The 25,778-nt window shown below is 40.7% G+C and overlaps 1 protein-coding gene across 2 annotated transcripts in view; it reads right to left on the bottom strand.

Moving 5' to 3' along the window:
- The window catches only part of PTAR1 (protein prenyltransferase alpha subunit repeat containing 1), a 41,939-nt gene extending 17,327 nt beyond the window's left edge, over positions 1-24,612 (bottom strand). The window contains exons 1-4 of one of the 2 annotated variants that reach the window (XM_072859537.1): positions 24,489-24,612; positions 17,078-17,247; positions 7,862-7,928; positions 2,447-2,551 (exon numbers count right to left, since the gene is read on the bottom strand). In XM_072859537.1, the coding sequence (XP_072715638.1) occupies positions 2,447-2,551; positions 7,862-7,928; positions 17,078-17,247; positions 24,489-24,574 (428 nt within the window). In that variant the 5' untranslated portion in view covers positions 24,575-24,612. The remainder of the gene's footprint in view (positions 1-2,446; positions 2,552-7,861; positions 7,929-17,077; positions 17,248-24,488) is intronic. The other variant, XM_072859538.1, reaches the window with a different exon arrangement.
- Positions 24,613-25,778: the final 1,166 nt, after the last annotated feature.

Below are 25,778 nucleotides of genomic sequence, written 5' to 3'. Positions count from 1 at the left end.
CTAGTATTTTTTCAATTCAATCAGCAGATTTGCAAGAAATGGTAAATTCTAAAAATGTCTAGGCACGAAAGCTAAATGAGTCATTAACAAAAGATAAATATTATTTCATTAACATTGACTTCTGAGTAGAGCCATAAAGAGACAAATTATTTTGATCCTAAAATTATTTCAGTTTCTTAAAATGAGGATTTTTTTGTAATTCTGATAAATCTTTATATATATATATATAAAAAATATAATTCAGATAAATTATGTATACAGGAGCATGTGAAAAATTACAGACTTTATAGTCTCTGTGGCTACAGCAAAAGAAAAATTTGTAAAAATCTGAGCTACTTTAGACATTTTGTACGGGAGGAAAGAAAGACAAGCATAACCTCAGAAGATTTAAAATGTATTTTTGGCACCTGTTGAATATCATGGTATTATTTCAGAGGTTTTTAAGAGAACATTTTCTCCAATAAATTTGGGGAAAATAAATCCTCTTTCTTCTGTCACTGTACGCATGTTCTTATTACTATTGCAGTTCCTGGAATTACCGCAAATGAATGCAGGATTATTCAGTGACAATTGTGCAATGAATAGATATACCAATTGTATATGCACAAGATCTATCTGAAATACCCCCAAACGTATAGCAAAAGGCCATATGTCAAAATGTATGATAGGTATTTTGATATCTTTAGTAAGTGTATCAGCCATAAGTAAGAAAAAAAAAATTGGGTATGTTTTACTGAATTTTATAATTGCCCATTCTATTTTTTTGCATTTCTCTCTGAAATTTGGTATCATGGGGGAACAGAGAACACAAGATTAATCACTATGCTGATGCAGAAAGAAAATTTTTGCATGTCTTACTTTCTAACATGTATCTACCATGGTCAGCACATCCAAATCCAAGCCAAACATTTGTACAATCATCCTCAAATACACTCTTCTGTTTTAGGCAAATACAAAAAAGAACAACAAATTATAACACCATTAAAATACTCCTAATTTAAGATTGCATAGAAGTTATAGACAGAGTTTTTTATTATTTCTAAGATGTAAATAAATCTTAAGAACCTACCATTCTGACTAATTTCATAAAAATGTATTGATCATCATAATGGTATGGATGGCAGCAGGTTCAGCACTAGTTACATGCAAAAAATCATAGTTTTCCAGTGTTAGCTACCATGTAGGAAAGGCTAAACCATGACAAACTGCAAGATATTTTCCCATTATTTCTACATACTCCTTTTGCTTCAAAGAAAGCAATCAAGCAGCATGAGTCAGTAGCATGGAGATGATGAAAAGCAGTTGAAGAACAACAAAGTTAAAAATGAACGTTGCAGAAGTTCATCAGTGTAGTTGCTATATCAATGCTACTAAGAAATAAATTAATAGAAAGTAAGTAGATGCTTGTAAATTAAGAAATACCTAGGAATATTCCAGGTATTACATTCTAGGTTACCTTTGAGAATTTTAAGCTCATGCACTCACAAAGAAGAGTTTACTAACAACTCCCTCTTTCAAAAATTCATATGTTATAAGTACAACTGACGCTTTATTTATGTTTTTGATAGAATATGAATCCCCTAATGGGATATCAACTTTACGGTTGTCCTAATGCTGGACATGTGAAATGTAAACATTGCGAACTGCTTTCTAATGTGTTACATTCAAACCTCTTTAAGGCTGCCTATAAAAGGATGAGTTATCCTGTGAAAAATACATTATGAAAAAAAAAAACACAAGAATTTTTTTTTTTTTTAAACAAAGTTGAGCAACGGATCTATACTTAACTTGGCTGTGCTACAGGCATTTTATGTACGCTCAGTTATGACTGAGATAGTTTTGTGCATTTGAGTAATTCTGGAGTTACCTTTTCCAAAAATGTACTCTGTTATTTTAATATTTAGTAGTGGTGACTTAATGACATTGCTTAAGTTAGAAATGATAAAAATAAATTCACCAAACCAAAACCACCAGTATTGGAATGGAAAAGAACCCAGCTTTGGTTATAAAGGTTAGCTTTTACAGATTCTTGTCTTTCTGAAATGCCTGTAGACAAGCAATATAGTAGTAAGTTGGAGGAAGGAAAGAGGGAGAAACCCACAATGCTCAAATACTTACTATTGATGGAATCAGAATTCTCAGGCTGAGAATTTTAGGTGCTGCAAGACATGATAAACCTTTAGGAAACTTTATCGCACCTCCAAAGTTTATTAAAAAAATATGCAGCAAAAAAGGTGCATATGATTTTAGTTGTAAGCATAAAATATAGGCAGGTATCTTCAAAAGCCAAAGCACGGTGTTTTACAATGACTGGCTCAAAGAATCAGCTATATTTCCAGGGGTCCTCCTTCATCTATGGCTCTCCTTAACCCAAGCACAGGAAAAAAAAAAACCCTAGGAAAAACGTTTAAGTTTGGGGAGGCAACAGAAGGCAAGGGAAACAAACCTATGAATCCATGTTTCTGGACTCTTTGGAAACTTGGTTAACGCCAGTTTTCCAAGATGCAAATCTTTAAGTGGATTTAAAGTGCCAGACAGTATTAATTCTTTCCTACAAAAGATAAAATAAATTTGTATGAATAAACGAAGTAACCTGAAAATAGAACACAAATCCCAGTAACAAATAGCATGGCATTTCCTTTGTATTCCATTATAGAACTTCACTGTCAAACTTCAAGAGTTTAAAAAGCCTTTGGTGGATTAATGCATTCTACTCTGCTATACATACGTGCACCCTATTCAACCAGGCCCAATGAAATAAATCCAGATCAAAGAACTTTATCTTAATCTGAACACATAAAACCCTTGGGTTCCCAAACCTACCCAGAAATCACTGAGTCAACTGTATTTGAGCATGGCTCTCCATCACATTTTCCGTTACTAATCAGAAAGCCAAGGAGTTTGGGCTGTATGTAATACCTGTTGAGAATAACGTTGCTTTTATCTGCATACTCTAACAGTATCTTAATAACACAAGCAGCTTTTTTTTTTTTCTTTGATACAAGGGCTGTAAATAGGGTTATGTATATGACCAAACATTCCTTCTTGAAATTAAGCCCTTAGATCATTCTGTACATCTGAAAATAGAGTTACTCTTCCACACAGCCTCCCCCCCACACACACACTTACTTTCAGTTTTTAAATATGGCTTAAGATACAGTTTCAGGGATCCCTAAATTCAGAAAGAAGTAGGAAATATTCTGTGTGTGTAGAATGTTTTACCAACTTTCTCACGTTCTTTGCACAGAATTCCCTGCCCCATACCCTATTCTTCTTTCTACCTTTATCACTCTTACTGCCTGTCCTGAGCATGTTTGTAGACATCACCCATCAACGGTTACTCCCAGGACATTAGTCTCCATATCCTTTTCTCCAATCTAGTAGATAGCGGCTTTGAAGTAATGACATAGTAAGTTCCAAAGTTACCATTTGCAGACAGAAAACGTGCATTTCCCAGAACCTCCAGAAGTCACAATTAAAAACTGAGAGTGCAAGAAGTAGACACAATTTTGGCAGGGGTTTGGTGTTCTGGTGTGGGTTGTGGGGTTTTTTTTGTTTTGGGTTGTGGGTTTTCATTTGCTTGGGTTTTGTTTGTTTTATTTTTTTATGATTTATGGTTTATCATAATGATACGCATGGCACCAGGTTCAGCAAGGGGAACACTAGTAGGTGAAGAGATGATCAATTTTCTGACCAAAAAAAAAAAGGGACGGAGGGGAGGGGAAGGGGACAGAGAGGAAATACACTGAAAAAAGCTGCTATCCAGTAAGAAAGTAAAACTTCTCCGCAGTCTGACACAGAACACATAATGTGGTTTTAGAGTTATGGCCCAAGTCTCACAAACCAACTGACATATTCCTTTAGTGTAAGCACTCATTGTCATTTTCTGTCTGTTTTGGAAGTTTTCACTAGGGAACTGACTCCACTTGGTATGATTGCTTCCTGTTGCTTTACTTGAACTGTATACTCAGAGTCAGAAGCTAATGGTGGCAACACTAACAGCGAGCAACATATTATTTCAAATTCAAGAAAAATGGTGAGATGTATACATCTAGGCACTAGCCTAGACCCTTCTTTTGCTACTGAACCAACAGTTGAATAAATTCCTAAGGAAGTTTTGCTCCTGATATCTAGTGAAGTCAGTAGAGAACTATCTGCAGAGATCGGAAGCTCTGGGACATTTGTTTTTATCTGAATCAAGTTCCAGCATGCTTCAGATTGGATGCTTTTAGCAGGTGCTCAACAGGAAATCCAGGTACACCAGCCAGGAGCAGCAGACTGACCAGACTGTTCGGTGCCAGTGCAGTACTTTTGCAAAGCAGAGAAGAGAAAGATTCAGGGAATGTCAGCACTGGAGCAGGTGGAATAATTGCCCCATTACTGCAATGCAAAAGGTGACATTTTGGTAAAAATCACTTACCACATGGACAATGAAAAAGCAGCCTAGATCAGTCTAACACTCAAAACAAATGCATGTACATATTTAACAAAGATTTAGATTACCAGGTCACCTACCTCCCAAAACCTAAACTCTTGGTGAAGAAATTGCTCTTTGTATATTAAAGCTTTAACTGCAAATAAGTAGGCTCACACACATTTACTCTTAAATTAAATTTACTCTTTTGCAAAGTTGAGGAACATTACAGATAAGATTCACTTTCACAGCTGTGGCAGAAAAGCAGTTTTTAGCTTCATAGATTTTCAAATGAGAGATCCTCCCATTCACAAGTAAGGGACTTCAATCACAAGTATGACTGAAGTACCATATACTCCCAAATAAACCTCTTTCAAGCTCTTTCAGCAAACATCCAACATGGGATATATAATTTCTAGCTCACTTTTTTGCCATGTGGGCCACAGATAATTTTTCAGCCTTCAGAATTCTAGCCCCCATAAAAGATAATCTGAAATGATTTTGAGTTGTCTTATGTTTTTGCTGACACCTTTGAAGTCATTGATATCTGATTGGAAAAAGTTTGACTTTTCAGAGTGTCTTGTTACCTAATGTCTTTTGACTTTCGCTCAATTGTACATGCCAGCAAGTATATCAGTAAGAACAAAAATGCCTATGACAATTCCTTTACAATCACTTACATAAAGATTTTGGTCATTTTAACTTGCAAGATTCTTCAACTTCTAAAAGCACAGCATAACTGAAATTATGATTAACAACTGGAGATGTCTTGTTGTCCATTCAGTGTAACAGGGATTTCCCTCTGAGTTCTAAGAAGCAACACATCTCCTATTCTTTAGCATGCCTTCTTACACCATACAATTAGCTCTTGCTCAGTTCTCATGGTTTAGGTTATAGTCCCTGCCCTTCTGTAGCTCCCCAGTCACTTCTAATTAAAATAAATAAATAGAAGACAAACCTGTGCAGTCATATTACAATTGTTTAGAATAGCTCCATAGTCAAGATAGATTATCTATCTCTTCCTAGCAGGTAACACATTTGAAGTTTTATGTTCTCCTGTGCTTCATTAACCAGATACAACCTCCTATGATTGTTATCCGAGCTGAAATGCTCATTAGCCTTCCACACCGCCACTCCAGTCTTCTTGCTCTGCCAAGTCCTGTCTCCTTTCCAAGGAGAGATTTCCTTTTCCCACTCTCAAACAACCCTCTTCCTGTATCTTCAGATTCAGTGCTATTGAGTCAACCACTATCTCTGAAGCTCTTGGCACAGAATTCAACATAGGAAAAAGGGATTATCCCAAACTAAAATGAAAGGGTCATTGACTTCTACAGGAAACACTCTATGTGTAGGGCTCCTATTCAGTAAATAACTATTACACTTTTTCTTTAGGCTACTTAGTCTATGATGCTTTTTTTCCCCTTTAAAAAAAAGCAGTGAATTTGTGTATGGAGAACATAACATGAATCTGGTGCGACAAACATCCTCTGAGCAAGATGAAAACAATCATCCCACGGCAGAGCCATCATGTTCTGCAAGCAGAGTTCAAGTCCCACACAATTAGTTCCCAGCTTATACTAGCTCAGAAAAAGGATTTACCTCCAGCATCTGTGCAGAACACAGTCTGTCCTCCACTCTGTGACTGTATATGCCACGTGTCTGGCTAGCCTGACCTGTAATTTACTGAAGTAGGAATTTCACAGAATAGAAAAGAAGCTGAAATGTTGTGCCAATTAATGGCTACCCTTCAAAAGAGCAAACTCCCAGCAGCAGCCTAAAACAATGTAGGGTCAGATTCAGCAAAGCAGCCCCTTTGCTAGAGCAGGCTCGGTGGTAAACTCCACAGCTACTGACTGGCTGGTGTAATAACAGCTTCTCTCTGAATGCTAAACGGAGCTTCAAAGACAGACTGCCAACCAGGCCACTGGCCAACAATTTGGGGAGCAAGGCCAGCTTCTGTAGTAATTTGTATACTTTGGTAAACCATAAACGTCATAAAAAAAGAAAACAATCCTCATTCATATTCTTCAACATTTTTAATTCCATTTACAACTTTGAACTATTCTTCTTATGTACATTAGAGCAAACTCTTTCAGCTGTCAAGCAGAAAAAAAGCCAGACTGATAAGGATGGATGCATTTCCATTAAAAAAAATTCCACAAAACCTAGAACAAAAACCTAAATTCAGTTTTAAGTACCACAAGATTACATTACTGTAGTAGCTCTAGTACTTATACATGCTCCTAATTCCATTTTATCACTTGAAAGCTACTCAAGCTATACATTTTCATGACAGTAAGCCCTTTGCTATCCCTTTCATCCCCCTTTCTTAGACCTGAGATGCTAGAAAGATACAGATCACAGCAGAATCCTTCAGAACCACACCAGCAGGGAAAGAAGGGGGGGAAAAAAAAGGAAAAAAAAAAAACCAAACAAGAAAAGCTGAATTTGCCATATCTAGGGCTGACAGCTACCCGCAGCCATCATTCTTCTAGGCAATTTTGTTAATTTTTCCTACTGCAGTATTGCATCTTAACTACAAAAGTCCTAATTTTAATGAGAGCCCTCCTAGACACTAACATTTCATCTTCTATCAGCCCTCCAGCCCTTCTAAAACTATTCTTTTAGGACTGTCTCCAGTCTTACCGAGGCAGCAGAAAGAGAATATTCCTCCACCTTTGACATTTACACAAAAAATATCAGATTACAAGGTTGTAAAAAGAACTGTTGCTTCTGGGCTCCATTAAGAGCAAGGAGGTAAATTCGTGCTCCTCCTCTATAATGACTCCTGGACAGGTGCTGCAGCATGACCAATGGTGAAGCTAGACCAAACCCAACAGGTACAGGAGCCCAAACCCAACCCCAAAGGAGAAGGGTGGGGGAGAATGTGTCCAGAATAAAGGCTAGCCGTCTTCCTCCCCTTCTCTTGCAGTGTATCTATTGAGGACTATTCAGCTTCCATGAGCTGCACTGTAATGGCAGCAAATTGAACTGTTCTCTCAAAAGGACTCAGGTATAATATTCAAAGAGGGGTAAAATGAAAACAGTGAAGAAAGACAGCAGACATCAGTTGGGCACTACCTGATTCAGTGAAAAGGATATGTGCATCTAAAAGTTACAAATGGCCTTCCTTAACTGACAGAACAAAAGAGGAGTGGCAGTTCAATGGGACTTACGTCCCCCAAAAATGTGGGCCAAACACGTGCCTTCACATGCAGCAGTGTAATCTTTAGCCTGCACTACAAAAAGAAAAAAAAAAAAAGGCAGTCTGAAACTATTTGCAAGGCATAGAGGATAGAAGAGATGTTTAATATTCCTTCAGCACTCCTTAGCTGAAAAGGTCTTGCTGTGTCAGTAATTACCACTTAAAACAAAGCTTACAGTCACATATGTCACTCACACATAAGGCCCAGGTCTTTCTGATGTCATTCGCTGAGTGCAACATACCTCACATTCCAAGCAGTGGTAAAGTCAGGGTTCAGCAGCAGCAGGGTACACGTGATATCTATCAGCTCTAAAACAATTGAACAAGAGACACAAAGATTAGTAATGATCCGCACACAGCGGCGTTCCCTCTGCACTCCCTTACTCTCTTTCCTTCCTCAAAGTCTCTCCTCCACAGGCTGCTGTACCTATGGATGCCCACTTCTGCAAAACACTGCTCTGTCTCATCCCAGAAGAAATGCTAGCTTAATTTAAGAGGGAGCAAAATCTGACATATCCTCCCTTTTGATTATTTAAAATAATGTACTTCTGTCTTGCTAACAACTCACTTCTAAGAAGTTTGCAGCTGGAAATTTCTGACTTCTACCTGTACTGCTATAATAAACATACAGTATGCCCTCAGCGAGGGACAGCCATTACATATAATCCTTGGGTATCTAGTGATTTAAATTGCAGACACACTGTACCTATCATAAACACGAAATTCTTCACAGGAAATCCAACAGTTTCTAAATAATATAGTACCATTAAAAACATACCTTACTATTTCAGTACAAGTCTGAGCTGCAGATGGCTGCCATATACTAAACTGTTACAAAAAATACACACACTATAAAAAAAAACCCTGTAGCTAAGAAAATGAAACACTATAACCATGAATTAGGATCACAAAATAACTCTGCTACCTAACTGCAAAGAAAACACTTTAAATACATTCTGAAGCCTTGCTCCAGACTCAGGTTTTAAGACTAATTCACTAAAAAAAGAACAAACAGAACATTTGTTTGCATCTCTGCGTTTAAGCACTGCACAGACTGTAGATTTACATATTACACTTACTTTTAACAATGTTGTAAAAACAAGACTGAGGTATACAGTTGCTGAGAATGGAAGAGTAATTCCATTGTAACCTAGTCTTTCCTTTTCCCTTTGCACTCCACTGCACCATTTGAGCAGTTTCGAGTCCCACCAGGGTAACAGTGGGGATTCAAGAGGCATCTCCACTTAAGCTTGAGATACTAAGGACTGTCACTGCATTGGTTCCCTTAACCTCTGCTCTCAGGAGACACAGCATCAGGTCAGTTAACCTGTCCTGCAATCACAATTCTTAAATTTACATGGTAATTTTGTAACTGAGTAAGAATAAACTTGCTTCAAAACTGAATGTGACTGCCCAGGCTTTTACTGCCAAGAAAGTCAGGCTACATTCTCTCCTAATCACCCTGCTTTTAACATACTAAATAGACTGTACTCCAGGTGATCTCCAGCAAATAAGAGGCACTTTATTACTTTTTAAGGAAAAAAAGGAAAAGGAAAAAAGAGGGTCTCTCATGGAACTAGATCTCTGGTTAGTGCAGTTAATATGACGGTAAAAGGAAATTTTGAAAAGTCACTGATGAAATGCAACAATAATGGAGCATATTAATTCAAAATGCAAAGGAACATGGCTTCATATATCTCTCAACTAAGGCTTTGAGAGAAGTTAATATTTAAGTGGGTCAAAAAGTGGAATACCTTTGTATATTACCGTATGACTGCTCATTTGTTTATGTCCAACAAAGTAATTTTGTGGTTCCCATGATGTTCCTGCCTATGAGGAACATGTTATGCCATCATATAATGCGGGGCGGGGGGGGAATTTCTTTAGTGTACTCTGTCGATTTTGCACTACACTGTTATGGTGATATTTTATAAGTTACCTCAAGGAACTAACTTAACTTTCTGTTTTCATGAGTTTTCATTGAGGTTTTTTTTTTTTTTACTTTAAAGAAAGACTTCCTCTTTGTTGCCAAGGAATGAATGTTTCTTATATTCAAAGCTATTTCCTAATTTGCTACAAAACTTTTTCTTTGACTTACCCAATCTCTGAACCTGAACCAGCAAAATACTTCAATACCTATTTAATTTTAGTCAGATGAATTGCCCAATTGAAATACTCAGGATTACTCACATATGTAAAATTAAACACCTACTAAGTGTTTTACTGGCTACCATTTCAATTTTGCATTCAAAAGCTTCATTGGCAACATTTAAACATTTAACATCTATAGTTAAAATTGTGAGCTGTCATTGTTTCATGTAGGTTTTCCATTTTACCTTCTCAAAATATTAGTAGTTATTCTGTATTTTTAAAGTCTCTCCATTTTACATATCATGAATATCATAATTAAATGCTCTGATTATTCTGCTATTATTACCTTGTGGCGTAAACAATACACACAAAATGACCTTCAAAATGCAACAGGCCAAGAGCTAATAATAACAACTCTTCCAAGGTAACATAAACCTTCTTTACATCAAATTCACAGTACCTACTACATGTCAACTGAGAGTTTCTTCAAGGGGGGGGGTGAAAAAAAAGAAAAAAAAATATCAGGAATTACAAGCTTTGTTGCTAACACAAAGCAAGGCTAAATACCTCTATTCGGTTGATTGCATTTTTACCCCATCCAGCCAACTTTCTCACCAACTGGTGATTATTACAACAAACAAACAACAACAAACCCCACCAAACCCAAAAAAACCCAAACACAAAAAACTTTAATACTAGCGTCTCCCCTAGACAAGAGAGTCACATATATTTTAAACTTGCTGTAAGTTGTATTTAATCTAGACCGCCAGAAAATTGCTGGCTTAGTATAATTTTTGAAACATATTATGAAGAGTTCGGCGCATCAAATCTAGGTTGATTGACAATTCCCATGGTGAGCTTTATTTTCAGCTACTTATAATTTTGCCAAGAGGTCAGTGGGCTGCATTTAAAGGCTCTAAGGCTCAACCATGGCTAAGTATCGATGCAACAGGACCGTGCAATAAAGGAGACGTCTGCAGGACTTCTTCATTTGTTACAGGTGGGAAAGGTGTTTGCTGTAGGAGGGAAAGGTAAATGAAACTGTGCAGTGCAGGATAAGAAGAAAAGTGGAACCGCAGCAAAATGTTGCAACAAAGAACAGGATTAGAGGCAGTTCTGAATTAAGTCATAAAAAATTCTGAACTGTTGAGTGTTGGTTTTTCTAAATACAATAATGGTTTTAGTAGTTATTAGGTACTACCACTGCATATGCTATGGTTGACAGGACACGTTAAGCAAAAGCTTATTACAACCTAGTTCAGTCTTTTGAATACTTTTTAGAAACGGTTTTCATAGCTTACATGACTCCACTTAGAACAATATAGTTTGTTTATGTCCTGGTTTCGGCTGGGATAGAGTTAATTTTCTTCCTAGTAGCTGGTATAGTGCTGTGCTTTGGATTTTAGTATGAGAATAATATTGATAACATGCTGATGTTTTGGCTGTCGCTAAGCAGTATTTACATTGGTCAAGGACTTTTTTTTTCTTCAGCTCCCCATGCTCTGCCAGGTGTCCAAGAAATGGGAGGGGGCACAGCCAGGATAGTTGATCCAAACTGACCAAAGGGCTATTCCATACCATATGATGTCATGCCCAGTATATAAACTGGGGGAGTTGGCCGGGGGGTAGCGATCGCTGCTCGGGGACTGGCTGGGTGTCGGTCGGCGGGTGGTGAGCGGTTGTATAATTTTTTTTTTTTCCTTTTTTCCCTCCCTTGGGTTTTGTTCCTCTCTCTCTCTCCTGTTGTTTTGCTTCTCATTATAATTCATTATTATTATTATTATTATTTTGTTCCAATTATTAAACTGTTCTTATCTCAACCCACGAGTTTTCTTACTTTTGCTCTTCCGATTCTCTCCCCCATCCCACCGGGGCAGGAAGTGAGCGAGCGGCTGCGTGGTGCTTAGCTGCCAGCTGGGGCTAAACCACGACAGTTTATCCTACTAAGTCATGATTTCCAGTTAACATGACTATTCTGGTAATGTCAAAGGTCTGGAACAGCACTAAATCAAGCCCAGCTTAAACAGAAGTTTAACATCTTCTCCGTTTTCCCGTTACAGAGGTTCACTGTATCCTGAACATTATCAAAAGAAAGAAGCAGACAAAAGGAAAATCTCAATGCAATACCCAGTTCTTTCATGTCGATGTTCTTTGATGCTTTGTGCAACAAGTAACAGATGATTTCATGAAGTGTGGATTCTGAGCCACAGATGTCAAATGACAGAATTTTAGTAACCTCTGAGCCACTTTTCAATAGAAAGTCTTATGACAGATCTGGCACACAATGATAGTAGTTGCCAGCTAGTTCCTTCTGTGTCAGTAACAAAAACCAATGTCTTATATTTACAATTGAAAAGTACTTTCTGCTGGATACATTTTAAGCAAACTATAGCATCACAGGTGCTCACAACGTAGACATCCTTTTGTACATGAAAGTCTCCCCAGCTGCAAATTTGACAATATGTTTTTAGCCCATTTTCTTTTTAAGTATGTCTGTATCCAGATTTTTATTTTTGTAAGTGTGTCACACTAAGATGTGCTTTTCAGAAGAGAGTTGTAAAAGCGGAAACACAAATTTCTGGTAAGTAAGGATATTATGGGAGTATGCACAACAATACTTTGCGTAAAAAGAGAATTTTGTAGCAATTTCAGAAAACCATCTTGTGATAATGCAAATAATATGCATGCATATATTTAAAAAAATATTGGAGAAAGGAAAAAAACATATTGTAAAATTAGAATTTCTAAACTGGAACAATAGCAAGAAGAGAAGTAGTCATGATTGTGGATTCCAAGTATCCAAAAGAAACCATAACTAAATTAAGCATCTGTCACAGTAAGCCATCAATGACTGACTATAAAGCACTTCCTTATTCCAGGATCCTACCAGAAAAGTGTCAGACACCACATCTGAAAGCAGACAGTTGAATCAGCACCCTGTTTTTCTTCTCTGTTCTATTTAAAATGGCTTACAGTAATTCGAACAACACAAAACAGGTTGAGAGACTACATTTGCAATCACTGTTTATTACAAGTATCAATAGAATATGCAATTGAGTTTTGCAGCAGTAATAAACAAATCTATCCCTTCACTACATTCAGAAGAAAACAGCTACCTTGCCAAATTCCAAGCGTGCACTTTTGCCTACAAAAAGGAATTTGCAGGAAAATCCTTGAGGATATTCCAAACATACAGAAAACGTAAAATCTCTTGATACAGTATGCCTACTTATGCCACGTTAGAGACAATTCTGTAGGTCCATCTGGGAAAGACTTCTGTCTTTATTCCCTCAATCACTGCAGTTCAGTTTCTGCTAAAATTTCCTATCAAATGGTAAAACATACTAAACTCTATAAGCTGTACCTTGCTTTACAAACAGGTTATTAACATGGAGGTTCTAATCGTGTTTTACAGTGGTGACACAAAACCTCAACAGACATGAAAATTATGTAGATGACCTCTTCTCACACATTTTAAACTGACTTTTGTAACTGAAGCAACAAAGGAGAATGGAGTTTCCTTTCCAAAAGAAGAAAACCAAACAAGTAGTAATGTAAACTTCATGCCATTCCAGTATTTACCGCCACATTTTTACGATCTGCATTTTGAGAGGAAGGGTTCTGCAAGGCTTTCACTGGGAGGGAAGCAGAGACACTCTTCAAGCAGTCAGCGCACCATACCATCCTGGTGGAACAGGCATGTGCCACAGTGTCACCACAACAAAGTGCCTGGACTGGTGTGAATGGAACAGGGTGCCCTTGAGCTATTAGTGGTCTCCAGGCTCCCAGTGCAAGAGTGACACAAATCTCAGTGGTTCATATTTTGGCTTGAAACAACAAGTTTTTGTCTGCGTGGCAATTTCTAGGGGAGGACTCTTCTGTAACACTTCAGACTGAAATGAAAAGTCTCCCTGCAGAAGATCTGCAGCATATTCAAAATACATCTCACAAACTCCTACCTCAGACCTGCAAAAAACACTGCAATGAGAATGCTGGTCTTGCCAAGCCTGCCTGTGCTAGCAGGTTCATCTCTTTAAATGCTAAAATTTGTTTTACATGTCAGAGTCATAATTATTTATATTCCTTATATTAAAGCTCTTTATTGAATTTTATAATCATCTGCATTATAAATTCTGAATTTGCAATCAGATCACCGTCACTGGTTTCTATCACAACTGAAAGCATCAGCAGCAACTTGGTGGCAGCTATCAAAAAGATCCAGGTCTTACTAGGTCCAACCATAAACCACAGATACCAAGAAAGAAATGGAAGTTACTTATGTTAGAAATACACATCCCCTAGGAATAAAAGTATTTTAAAGATGTCTGTAATGAAAAAGCATATTAAAGAAAATAAATTACGTGAAAAATAAAAAATAAAGGGCAATGTAAAATTTACAAAGTGCATGAAACCCTTTTCTAGATAATCACATAATGACATGACATCAACCCTCTGTTGGGGGGGGAGGGGGAACAGAAACACACAGACACACAAAAAATCCATTAGACAAAAATAAAATACAGACAATCAACAGGTCAGTCATACCCAGCAACACATGAAAACACTTCAACTTTCTTAAGCTACTCTTTTGAATGGAGAATTAACTCAAGTATCAAGCCAGTGCTTTGTTACTCTAACACCACCCAAAGTACACAGCCAGCACTGGATGTGCTGTGTGTTGCCAGTGGAATGGGTTCCTCTTTATCATGACCTGGCTTGCAAAGAGGTAAAAAGTTCCTATGTATGATCTCTCCCCATCCACTAGAAGGCAAGCACACCCATGCTCATATTACAAACCTTCTCTGCCATTTAATGCTACTCTTTTCAAAATGTTTGCGTTATATATCCACGTGTTTGTAATAAGGAATCAAAGTCTGTTTAGTAACACTAAACCCTGCCCTCAGGCAAACAAAAGTAGGCAACGTTCATTGCCATAAGAATGCTCCCTTGCCAAGATTCACTAAGCACCTCAATATTCTTTCTCTGTATCATCCCTGAATGCAAAAGAAGCTCAAGTGCACATTTATAGACTCAACTAACACCATCTGATCATCCCTCACCCTACGCTTTAATGAGGGTAAGTGCACAGCTGGCTTCATCCACTTAAAGTGAAACAGACTGTAGCAATGAAAAATTAAAGAAGAGAAAAGCAAATGGCAGTTATATCAAGAAAGAGATGTTACTAACCAGACCTCTTTCCCTGATCTACACAGACCTACTCTCAAAACCTATCTGTTCAAGATGGTACGGCATGTTAGTTATATGATGACTAGATGCTAGAGTCTGCATCAGATGTCTGCTAGCATCCCACTACTTAAAACAATTATTTAACTCTCTAGTTCATCAAGTAACCAGGGAGACTACCTTTGCTATAGTTGCAGTCAACACAACCCAATGGATGGTGGCTGTTGGGTATGTTGCAGGAGGGGAAGATAGTCCAAGACAGTCATTTTAAAGCACAATGGACACAGCCAGTGCTTTATGGATTAGGTTAGTTTCATGTAAACAGAAAAAAATTAAAATATGGTTACAGCCCCAAACTGAAACTCACATGCATGTGAGCTACTAAAGATCTGAACTCTGTGAGTGGTCATGGGGTGTTCTTCAACACAAAAGATATCCCTCTTTCTGGGACACAAAAATGTGAAAAATGCCATAGCAGGTAGAAGATACTAGAAAGAAGCCTCAAAAAGAATATGAATAAACACCCAAAATAAGACACTAAGATAAGCCTAAAGTAAGAACATTTTTTTATGCTGACTGCTATTTAGAAGAGACCTCAAACCATGAACAAAAAAATTAGTTTCTTAAACTACAGTTACCCTTTTTCATTCTTACTCTGAACAGAATAGGACACTTTGTAAGCAGTGAAATGTCTCCCATGACACATCTGTTCATAATTCTTTTAAAAAATTCAAAACAGACAACATATACTAAAGTATTTTTCATGCAAGTAAAACAAACTGAAAACCAAACCAAACAGATGAAAAAGGAAATAAAACTTTACAATTACCGAGCTGTATGGACTAATGATTTCTGGTACCCCTATGTCTGAAAAACACTGCACTTCTTTCTTTCTTTAGATCCACACATCACCACAGTTTTCCTTCTGACTCAGGAAAGCAGGACAAAATTCCTTCTGTAAAGATTAACATAACTTCCCTAAATCACTCATCCAAATAAGTCATCTCCCCCTAACCCTTCCAGCTTAGGCAAGAGAGAAAGGATTTACATTTTCAAGTAAGCAACCCTGCAACTTGTTTAGGTTGCCAAGATGCACAATCCAAAGCCTGCCCTCCCCCCCAGTAACACTCAGTTCTTTCAGAACAGGTTAAACTGGCTTTAAGAAGGGCCAGTGCAGTGTCAAAACCAGTAAATTATCTAGATGAGGGGATCAAGTGCACCCTCAATAAGTTTGCAGACAACAGCAAGCTGGGCAGGAGCGTTGATCTGCTTGAGGGTAGGAAGGCTCTACAGAGGGACCTGGACAGGCTGGATCGATGGGCTGAGGGCAATTTTATGAGATTCAACAAGGCCAAGTGCCAGGTCCTGCACTTGGGCCACAACAACCCCATGCAACGCTACAGGCTTAGGGAAGAGTGGCTGGAAAGCTGCCTGGCAAAAAAGCAACTGGGGGTGTTGGTTGACAGCCGGCTGAATATGAGCCAGCAGTCTGCCCAGGTGGCCAAGAAGGCCAGTGGCATCCTGGCTTGTACCAGAAATAGGGTGGCCAGCAGGACTAGGGAAGTGATCGTGCCCCTGTACCCGGCACTGGTGAGGCTGCACCTCAAATAAAACTGTGTTCAGTTTTGGGCCCCTCACTACAAGAAAGACATTGAGGTGCTGGAGCGCGTCCAAAGAAGGGCAATGAAACTGGTGAAGGGTCTAGAGCACAAGTCTTATGAAGAGCGGCTGAGGGAACTGGGGTTGTTTAGTCTGGAGAAGCGGAGGCTAAGGGGAGACTTTATTGCTCTCTACAACTACCTGAAAAGAGGCTGTAGTGAGGTGGGGGTTGGTCTCTTCTCCCAAGTAACAAGTGATAGGACAAGAGGAAATGGCCTCAAATTGTGCCAGGGGAAGTTTAGACTGGATATGAGGAAAAATATTTTCACCAAAAGGGTTCTCAAGCATTGGAACAGGCTGCCCAGGGAAGTGGTTGAGTCACCATCCCTAGAGGTATTTAAAAGACGTGTAGACGTGGCGCTTTGGGATACAGTTTAGCAGTGGACTTGGTAGTGTTAGGTTTACGGTTGGACTCAATGATCTTAAGGGTCTTTTCAAACCTAAATGATTCTATGATTCTATTATAAATAAAAAAGGTGCATTAAGAATCACATAAGATACTATTCTCCAACTGGGTAACTTACCATCTTTGTTCAGCCATTGTCGTCTTTGTCTGTAGAGGAGAAGTTTATTGTGGACATATGGCAAAAGAAACTTGACACACCAGCTCTCCACACCAAGCTTGTTTTCTACCAGGACAATAGGGCTCCGGTTATACCTGGCTTCAGGGCAGGGTATTAATCCAATTTCATCTCTTAAAAAACAGAAAGAAATATAATTAAACTTATTTCCAGTAGATACCAATTATTTTTCTCAATAGAGCAGACTGGCAAGGCTTCTCAGCGCATCATCTTTCTCCCTGTTTTTACTGAAATCTGTACTCATTATCCTCAATTCACCTTCTTGATTCTTGCCTGACTGCAGGTATGATAAAATGCATTTTCAGAAAGCCATCCTCTGCAAAACTCGTGCAGTGTATTAACTTGGCAAATAAATGATTCAAACATGTTTTAAGGCATGAATAAAGATTTCAGTTGAGCAAAAAAGTAAATGCGTTTTTAGCTCTGTACAATTTATTCACACAATGTAAAAGCCAGTTGTGGTTTTGAGTTAAGAGCTACTACAAAAATTTTGTATTAGTTCCCCAATGCTGTAGTGATAGAAAACCAGAAATATTTTAAGACTTGCTTAAAACTCTGGAAGTAATAGCCATGGTTAGGTGAGCCAGAATGAATTCAAAATCCTTTAAATGTTCTCTAGGAAGATTCCTTTTGGTGATTCTGGCTCTTCTCACCTTAAGATAATCGGAAAAGTTTTATTAGATTTTCCCAAAGGTCCTAAATGAGGAAGGTCCCTTTTTTTGGTCACCTAAGCAGTTTATCTCAGCTGAATTAAATCAAGTAGCCCTGGCTTTGTGATGGAGATGCCATGGAGCTGTAACAACTTCTGCCGCAAGGGAAACAAAATACGTTAACCAGTACCGGCACCGGACTGACCCAAAGCTACCCAGGTGTGCCCTGCAGCAGTGTGACCAGGTGCTCTGAAACCAAAGACAGTGCAAAAGAAAATCACAGAGAGAGCAATGTGTACATTTCCACATGCCCCACTTTGCCTTCTCCTATGCAAGGCAGCCTGCTGAACCACAGGAAGATATAAGACTCATAGGCCAGTCTGCTTAAATGGCAACTTTGAATAAGAGGCTTTAATCAAGCCTTTAAAAAAAATAGCGATGGCCACAAAAATTAATTCCAGCAAACAAAGAACAAGAGACTCAGTTTTTTGGTTTCAAAGGGCCATACCATATTTTACTTCTTCCTCAGCTTTCTCTAATATGTAGGGATGTTGGAAGAACAGCTTTAACAGTTTCTTAAAAACAAACAGGCTGTCGAGCATTCACACTCATTCGGACAGAAAGCAACATTATTTTATACTTTCCATTATGCATTATTTCTCTACCAACTCCTGTCTAGTGGAAAATTTTGTTGCTGAGGAGGGAAATCCTCAGGTCTCAAGCAGAAAAAAAGATCTCTTGTGATCTTGGGTAGAAAGTGAATTCTCCACCTTAAATTTTCTCAATACAAGATCTGCAGATACACTCCAAGTGTCAACCCCACAACCTCCGCTCAATTATCTTAAACTAATTTTGTTGCTGGACAATCTGAGAGTACTGATTTAGTTCTGTGTCCTCACTGGATTATTAATAAAGTAATCAACAGTGACACCATGTGCTTGTTTAAGAATGTATTTGCTTATTCAGAAAACAGATGTAATCTTCCATGCATCACAACATATATCACAAGCCACAGAGAGCACAAGTAACTTGAGGTAAGATATTTGCAAATCACTTGGCTCTGTATCCAAACACACACCCAGGTCCCTTACCCATCCCTGGTCATCTGATAACAGAGAGAGGAAAACCAGCATTTTCCTACCCCATGAACTGCAAGCAATGGGTATCAAAGATCCTCATCTCCACTGCTCCACTCAACACAAATTAAGCTCTTCAGGATTAGATTAGACCTAAAATGACATTCCAGTCTGCTTCTTTCAATGTGGTACCTTATAGCCTGAAGCTTGTACTTACTGCTGGCTCCTTTCTTTTATGACTGTTAAACCCAGTCCTTGGCCAAACTTTACCTGGCATTGTACACAGGGACATACAGGTCCCCACCTGCAATGAAGATGCAGTCACCCACAGCTTTGCTAATTAAATCTGAATTACCACAAGAATTTACCAGCTGTTGCTTACAAACAGTAGACCAAAGGTAAACAGCAAGGAGAGGGGAAAAATAAAAACCCAAACATACATCCACACCTTCACTTCTTACCAAATACAAAAAGTCTGACTCAGGTGAGCTAAGTTTGACAACACTGCTTTAAACATGCCAAAATGACAGACAGCTAGGGTTTGCACAGAGCTGACAAGTCAGCCTGAAATACCTCAACTCCAGAATGCACTCAGCTAGCCAAAATCAGCAGAGGACTAGACCGCTCCACAGTGAAATTCACCAAGATACAGTACAACACAAAAAATGGTTTACCTGGTACCTACTCAGTTTTTTGCTAAGATGCAAACCAGGACTTGACATTTGGTAGAAGTGTTGTCTCCAACACCTTGGTAATGTTTTTGATGACCTGTGTGGTTCAGAAATCATACATTGCATTCAGTTCCTAAGAAGGAACAGAATTCGCAATGCAAAATACCAGGAGGGCAGATTTATCTAAGGTGGGGTGCCTATCTCAGAGCCAAAACAATTCATTCAAACCACCATTTCTGCTCCTGTAGGCCCCTCAGATCTGCAGAAGGAGCAAGTAACAAGGCAGGTCTGTCAGCCCAGGAGACACTGCTTGAGAATGCCTGCAGCCTCTTCTCCACCATGTACCTGAAGAAAACTTCTGCAGCAAGACTCGCATGCAGGCACCACTGAATTAGTGCTTGAAGTGACTGAAGTACCCCTCATCTTGCGCAAACTGCCCCTGGCCATGTGACAGAAGACGTGCCTGTTTGTATGGCAGGATTGCCCAGACTCATTGAAGGATGGAGGATGCCTACATTTAGGTCAAGTGACAGGTGCAAGCTGCTCACAATACTGAAGGAGACACCAATTGAGGGCTGCTGTTTGTCAGTATTTTGTACTATCAGAAGCACCATCTGCTATGAAAGTAAGATTTAATTCCTCTCCCTAGATTTCCTAGTTTTCTGATATTGTCTCTTGAATTTTAGGAGTTATTTGGTGCTTTTACATTTATTTTCCTCAAAGCAAGCACCACAGTCACATTCCAAAAACTGCATGAATAATCTCTGTATTTACAGGATACCACGCTAGTTCACATTCCTAAAATATACCGTGGAAGCAGCCAGAACTTAGTGGAAGCTTTTTGGTCAGTTGTCATGAAGTCTGCAGCCATTACAGAGCTTCTTCAACCCATGCTGAGACCAGAGAACACATGCAAGATGAGAGCTGGGAGACCGTGAAGCTGCACAATCCAGACCTGGTCCATAGTGCAAACCTCAGCAGTGGCAGAACAGTACTGACGAGCCATTGCTGGACCTGCTTCAAGAGCCCCAATCTGTTGACTCAGCCATTCAATGGTCCTCCCCTGAATAAACCCTAGCCAATCTACTTTAAACTTTTAAAACCGTGATGATACAAAAAAGTTCTCTCTTTCACAAAACCACAGTACCTCCACAGGAGACAATTCTTGTGATGCTACTGTGACAGGTCTTCAGCTTTAGGTGTCCCATGTGAAGAGACCTTCTCTGATTTTTTTTTCTGTAAGATCATCTTTAAAATAACCCAGCCTCTCCCCACAGAATTAGACAAAGGATATTAAATAATGGCTGGGAGATCTGAATGAGGTACAATCAGTGGATACGATGCAACTACAATTCTACTGACAATAAAGACTGGACCCAAGTAGTCGAATATTTCTGCAATTATAAAAAGCTTTTAATACTGGAAGACAATCCAGAGCATGGACACTTGAAAGGTGTATATTTTTACATTAAATTAAGTCTCATGAAATGACTACATGGCTAATGAATTTACAACATTTGAAAGGTAGGGAAGAGGGGGCCTATATCCAAGAGTTGAAACTTTTTTTTTCCCTTATGATGCAGTGCATCATACATACGATTCTCTTTTAGAATTTCAAATAATAAATTAATGTGCATGTTATGAGTAGTCATTATCTTAGTGGTACAACCAAAATATTTCATAAATAAAAGAACAGTAATATATTACTGAAATCCAAAGTACTTCTAGCCAATATTTGCTTCTAAAGAAGCTATAAATATGACACTTTTACTCTCGAGGAGTTTCCTTTTGTTTGCTCTTACATTAATCTCCCCTTGATTGGAAACTTCTGCTGCAATAACAAAGTTCTGCACTGATGACCCCTCTCACTAATATTACAAGCAAGTTATTTTTACTTACTATTGGTATATTTGGAAGTATCAATGCTGCACAAAGGTATGAAACAATCTAATGAAAAGAACATTGGCAAGACAAATTTCATACTGAGCTACAGGAAAGACCTAAGGAAGTATGTTTCTTTCTGAATCTCCTGCAGAGAAATTTGCAATCACACCAGGAGAAACCATGATTCAGAGTTTCAAATCTAATAAAATGAAGTGTAGTATTTTTACTACATTAAGAATGTGATGAATTAAGACAGAAAAAATTATCTGAGCTACAGTGACATAAATGATTCTTGGCAAACCATAAATAGTATCCTCAGATTTTGTACACAAATGCCGGGCTACCTTCTAAGAGTTCATCTTCCCAATTACGCCCATCAAATTCATGTACTCTTTTGACAAGTTAGTCTATTTTTGTTTGACTTCACGTGCAAAAGAACAGCAAAGTTCAAAAAGAAAGTATACATTGATCTGCTCACTGTTGGTGATCTGTTCAGTTCCAGTGGGATAGCTCATGTATATGACTTTATCAGGACCTATGCTTGTAGGACTGGGTAAAAATACTTTCCAGTAAGTTTCATAGCCTTACAAAACTGAAAACTAGTATGCTGACACAGTTATCCAACTAAGGAAAATGGAGCTATCAGAGAGACAAGGCAAAAAGAATTGTGTGTTGTATATGTAGCTAGAAGTAGGCTCAGCTTAAAAAGATGCAGAGTCTTGCCGCAAATGTAATTTAAAGCAAAAAAAGAGAAACAAGCCAACGTTCTACTTAGTCTAAAAGTGTATTTTTACATGCTTTTTAGTGTTGACTGGAGACAACACCCCCTTTAAAACCTACAAAACCATGAACCTGCCAGAACAAAACACCCATTCTGACAGATGCAAAGGGGGCAAGCAAACAGACAAAGACAGGGTACAACAAATGCTGGAAGAGAGAGGAGTATGGGACAAAAGTATGACATGTGAATAGGAACATCATGCACGTGGCAGATCCCTTATGTTCGGCGGAGCCAGGCAGATGCCACGTAGAAGAATTCAAACCTGGATCTATGACATGCACAGGCCGTTCGATTCAAGAGGATAACATCTGTCAGGGACTGCAGCTAGTTACGACTGTCTTGGTCACCAGCAGGAAGACAAGATGTCTCCCAGATACATGAAAACGTCTGGCCAGCATGGCTGCAACCTGGTGCTCTAGAGGCAGAGAGGGATCATAGCAAAGGGCCTGCAGTCTACACTGGCCATGCATAGTCCCATTTCAAGTACTGCAGTTCAGAAATCTAGCAGACAGAATTGCCGCTTTTTCTGCTTTAGGGGGTAAACTAGCAGCAGCCCCTGCCTCCTCCATCGAAGCATGACACAGTGCATCAGTCTCAGAGCACGCAACTCTTGTAGCCTACTTTAATCTCTGAGATTGCATCTATGAAAGAAAATGGCATCAGCAGCATATTCTTCAAAAACACAAGCTCCAAGTTTGCTACCAACAAACAATTCTGGCGAAGGAGTAGGAACTGTGAAGAATCAGAACATTCATTCACAAATACTGGCTGTTTACAGCACATTATGCCTCACAACCCAAAAATGAAGCTTCACGGCAAAACGCAGTTCTTTTTTAGACAGCATCCATATGCTGTATTTTAAAACCTGGCCACCCACCCAAGTTGCTTACTACATTTATAGAAACATGAGGGTATTCATTCTAATCCTCTCTTTTAAGGAAAGGGATAAATTAAAGTGCACATAAAATTTTCCTACGTAGTTGCTTAGCATACCATTTTCTGGAACATATTAATAGGCCACCACCTCAGAGACTGCAGCATTTCTGACCGACACAAACACACCGTACTTACGTTATGAAGTTGTTATCCATTACGTGCTACCTCATTTGCCAGAACCACTGTGGAGTTCACATAAATAGGTAGAAAGATGCTTCCCTAAACAGTTTGCGTCTTAAAACAACAAAGGATGGGGAAAGAAACAGAAATAAGGGAGGTACCTAAATCAGGGTCTCAGAGCTGGTCAGCAGTGGAACTGAAAATAAGACGCAGACCACCTGACCCCCAGATTGTTAGATAAACCCGATTCTCACAAGACAGCAGTAACTGTAGCTTGTATTCACACAGTCGTTCTGTTTGTTGTATATGTCGTTTGTATTCACACAGTCGAAACTGCACACAAGGAAAAGCACTGGCATCTCTATTAACAGACACAGATTCGAAGGTCGCATTCATCAAACCACGCAGTTCGTACGACGGTGCAATTCGGTAGGCTTCAATCCTGAGACTGGCTTCCACCAGCGCTAAGGCTCTGCCTCGGCCACGCACAGACCCGGCTGCGCTCGGCAGGGCCCGGCAGGCCTGACCCGCCCGCAGGCAAAGGTCAATCCTGTCTCGAGTGTAACACTGCCCAGCCTCAAACTCAAGTGGAGTTCATTTGAGAACCCGTCTCTAAAAAAATACTCACACTTCCAGAATTTATATTTTTTTCCCAGCCCCTGCCGGTTTCCAGAACCAAGTACTTTTTATTGACGAGGCTGTTTTTGCCGGCAGGCTGACGAAGCAGCCGCACGGCTCAGCAGCGGCCGGGGTGCTGCCGCAGCCCGCGCCCAGCGGGCCGCACGGGCGCCCAGGAGTTATTCAAACTCCCGGAGCAGGAGCGTGGCGTTATCCAGAAGACGAGGCAGCGGGAGAGCACGGAAGGCGTGTGGCATCAGCGACCCGCCCCCAGGAAGCACAGGTGCCAGGGAACCCGCCCGGCGCCGGCCCTCCCGCTCGCAGGCTGGCACGCCCCGCGGAGGCGCCGCGCCGAAGCCCCCGCGCCGGGCGGGGAGACACGCGGCTGGTCCCCGCGGCCCCGCACGGCGTGACCTTGGGCCCGGCGCCCGGCCCTCACAGGCGCCGCTCCGCGCCGGGCGGCCCGCCGCGCCCCCGCCGGGGACCCCACACCCCCGCCCGGCCGCCCGCCCCGAGGCGAGGGAGCGGGGCGGCCGCCGGCCGGGGAGCACGCACGGGGCTGAGGGCGGGCAGCGCTCCCGCCCCGGCCCGGCCTCGGCCGCCGCCCCGCTCACTCACATGTGGGGGTTCCGCTGGAAGGCGTTGCGAATGTCCTTCACCACCCGCTGCACCAGCACCGCCACCTCCTCCGGCGACTCGGCCATCTTCCACCTCCGCAGCCGGCCCTGCCGCGCCGCGCCGGGCCGGGCGGGCAGAGCGCTTCCGGGTCAGCGGCCCGCGCGGAGCCGCGGGTAACGCGCGGGCGGCGGGGCGGGGCGGGGCGGGCGCGGCCCGGCCTCCCGCCCGCCTCAGCCCCTCCCGGCGGCCGCGGGGCGCCGGCAGTCCCAACTTCCCCCTCCGACAGGGTCCCGGCCAGGCCCCGGGAGCAGGCGGTTGCGGAGTGGCCCCGGCCGTTTGCTCAAGCGGAGGGGCTTTCCTCCCGGGCGTGCAACGCGTTCTGAGGCGAGGCGGGCGGGGCAGGCGTCGGCCGGCCTCTCCTGCCGGCGGACGCGGGGGGACCTGATGGCCGGTAGCCGCTCACGGGAGGGCGCGGTCCCTACACCTCCTCCTCGTCAGCTGGGGCCGAGCCCTCCGCCGGGGCTCTCCCCTGTCGGAGTTTCGGAAAGTCGCCTCCTGGTGCGGCTCAGAGGGGCCGGGACAGCGCTGGGAGCCTCTGAGGCGGCTCCAACACAGTGAAGTCTGACAGAGGGCAAGCACCCCCTGCGTTGTGAGCTTCCCATGACGCTCACATTGCCCCTATTTTCGTCTGCCGTTCCCTCATTTGACAGGTAAACAAGCAAAAGCAGCAGCAATGCTTCATTTATATATGAAACTAGCAGTTTATACCTTTATTATTTTAATGTTCATGCTAGATGTTAAGCCACGTAGCTTTAAGAGATAAGTGCACCTCTATAGCTTCCCCTGACTTCGAAGAGAGATGGGTGCACTTATCTGCAGGTTGAATGTGAAGAGCCGATTAGAATTCTGAACCATAACTGCTGTATTTGGTTGTCATTTAGGAATTAATGTATGATTCCAAAACAAGTTGTTCTACAAAGCATTAACTATACATGTAACTATACAACAAAGCATAACTTAGTTGTCTCTCATTTGAAAGCTTGCAATGTCATCATCATCATCAGCTTCATCATTACCTTCACCACCGCCAAGAAGGCCTTGTAGACCAACTCTATATTCTCCTTAAGAAAAAAAAAAAGGAGGAGAAAGAGTCTGGGGAGAAGAAGGGCTCAGTCAAGGATATGTATACAAGAACAGGTAGAAAGGTGGATGTCCCTTAGAGAAACACTGAATGTGTTCTCACATGCTGAAATTGCCAATTTTTTGCTGGATTTGTCAGCAAACTAAGCT

The sequence above is a fragment of the Ciconia boyciana genome, chromosome 4, assembly GCF_034638445.1.
Source record: "Ciconia boyciana chromosome 4, ASM3463844v1, whole genome shotgun sequence".
NCBI lineage: Eukaryota > Metazoa > Chordata > Aves > Ciconiiformes > Ciconiidae > Ciconia > Ciconia boyciana.
Note: the sequence above shows the minus strand (reverse complement) of the source record. Positions and strands in the feature narration are given on the sequence as shown.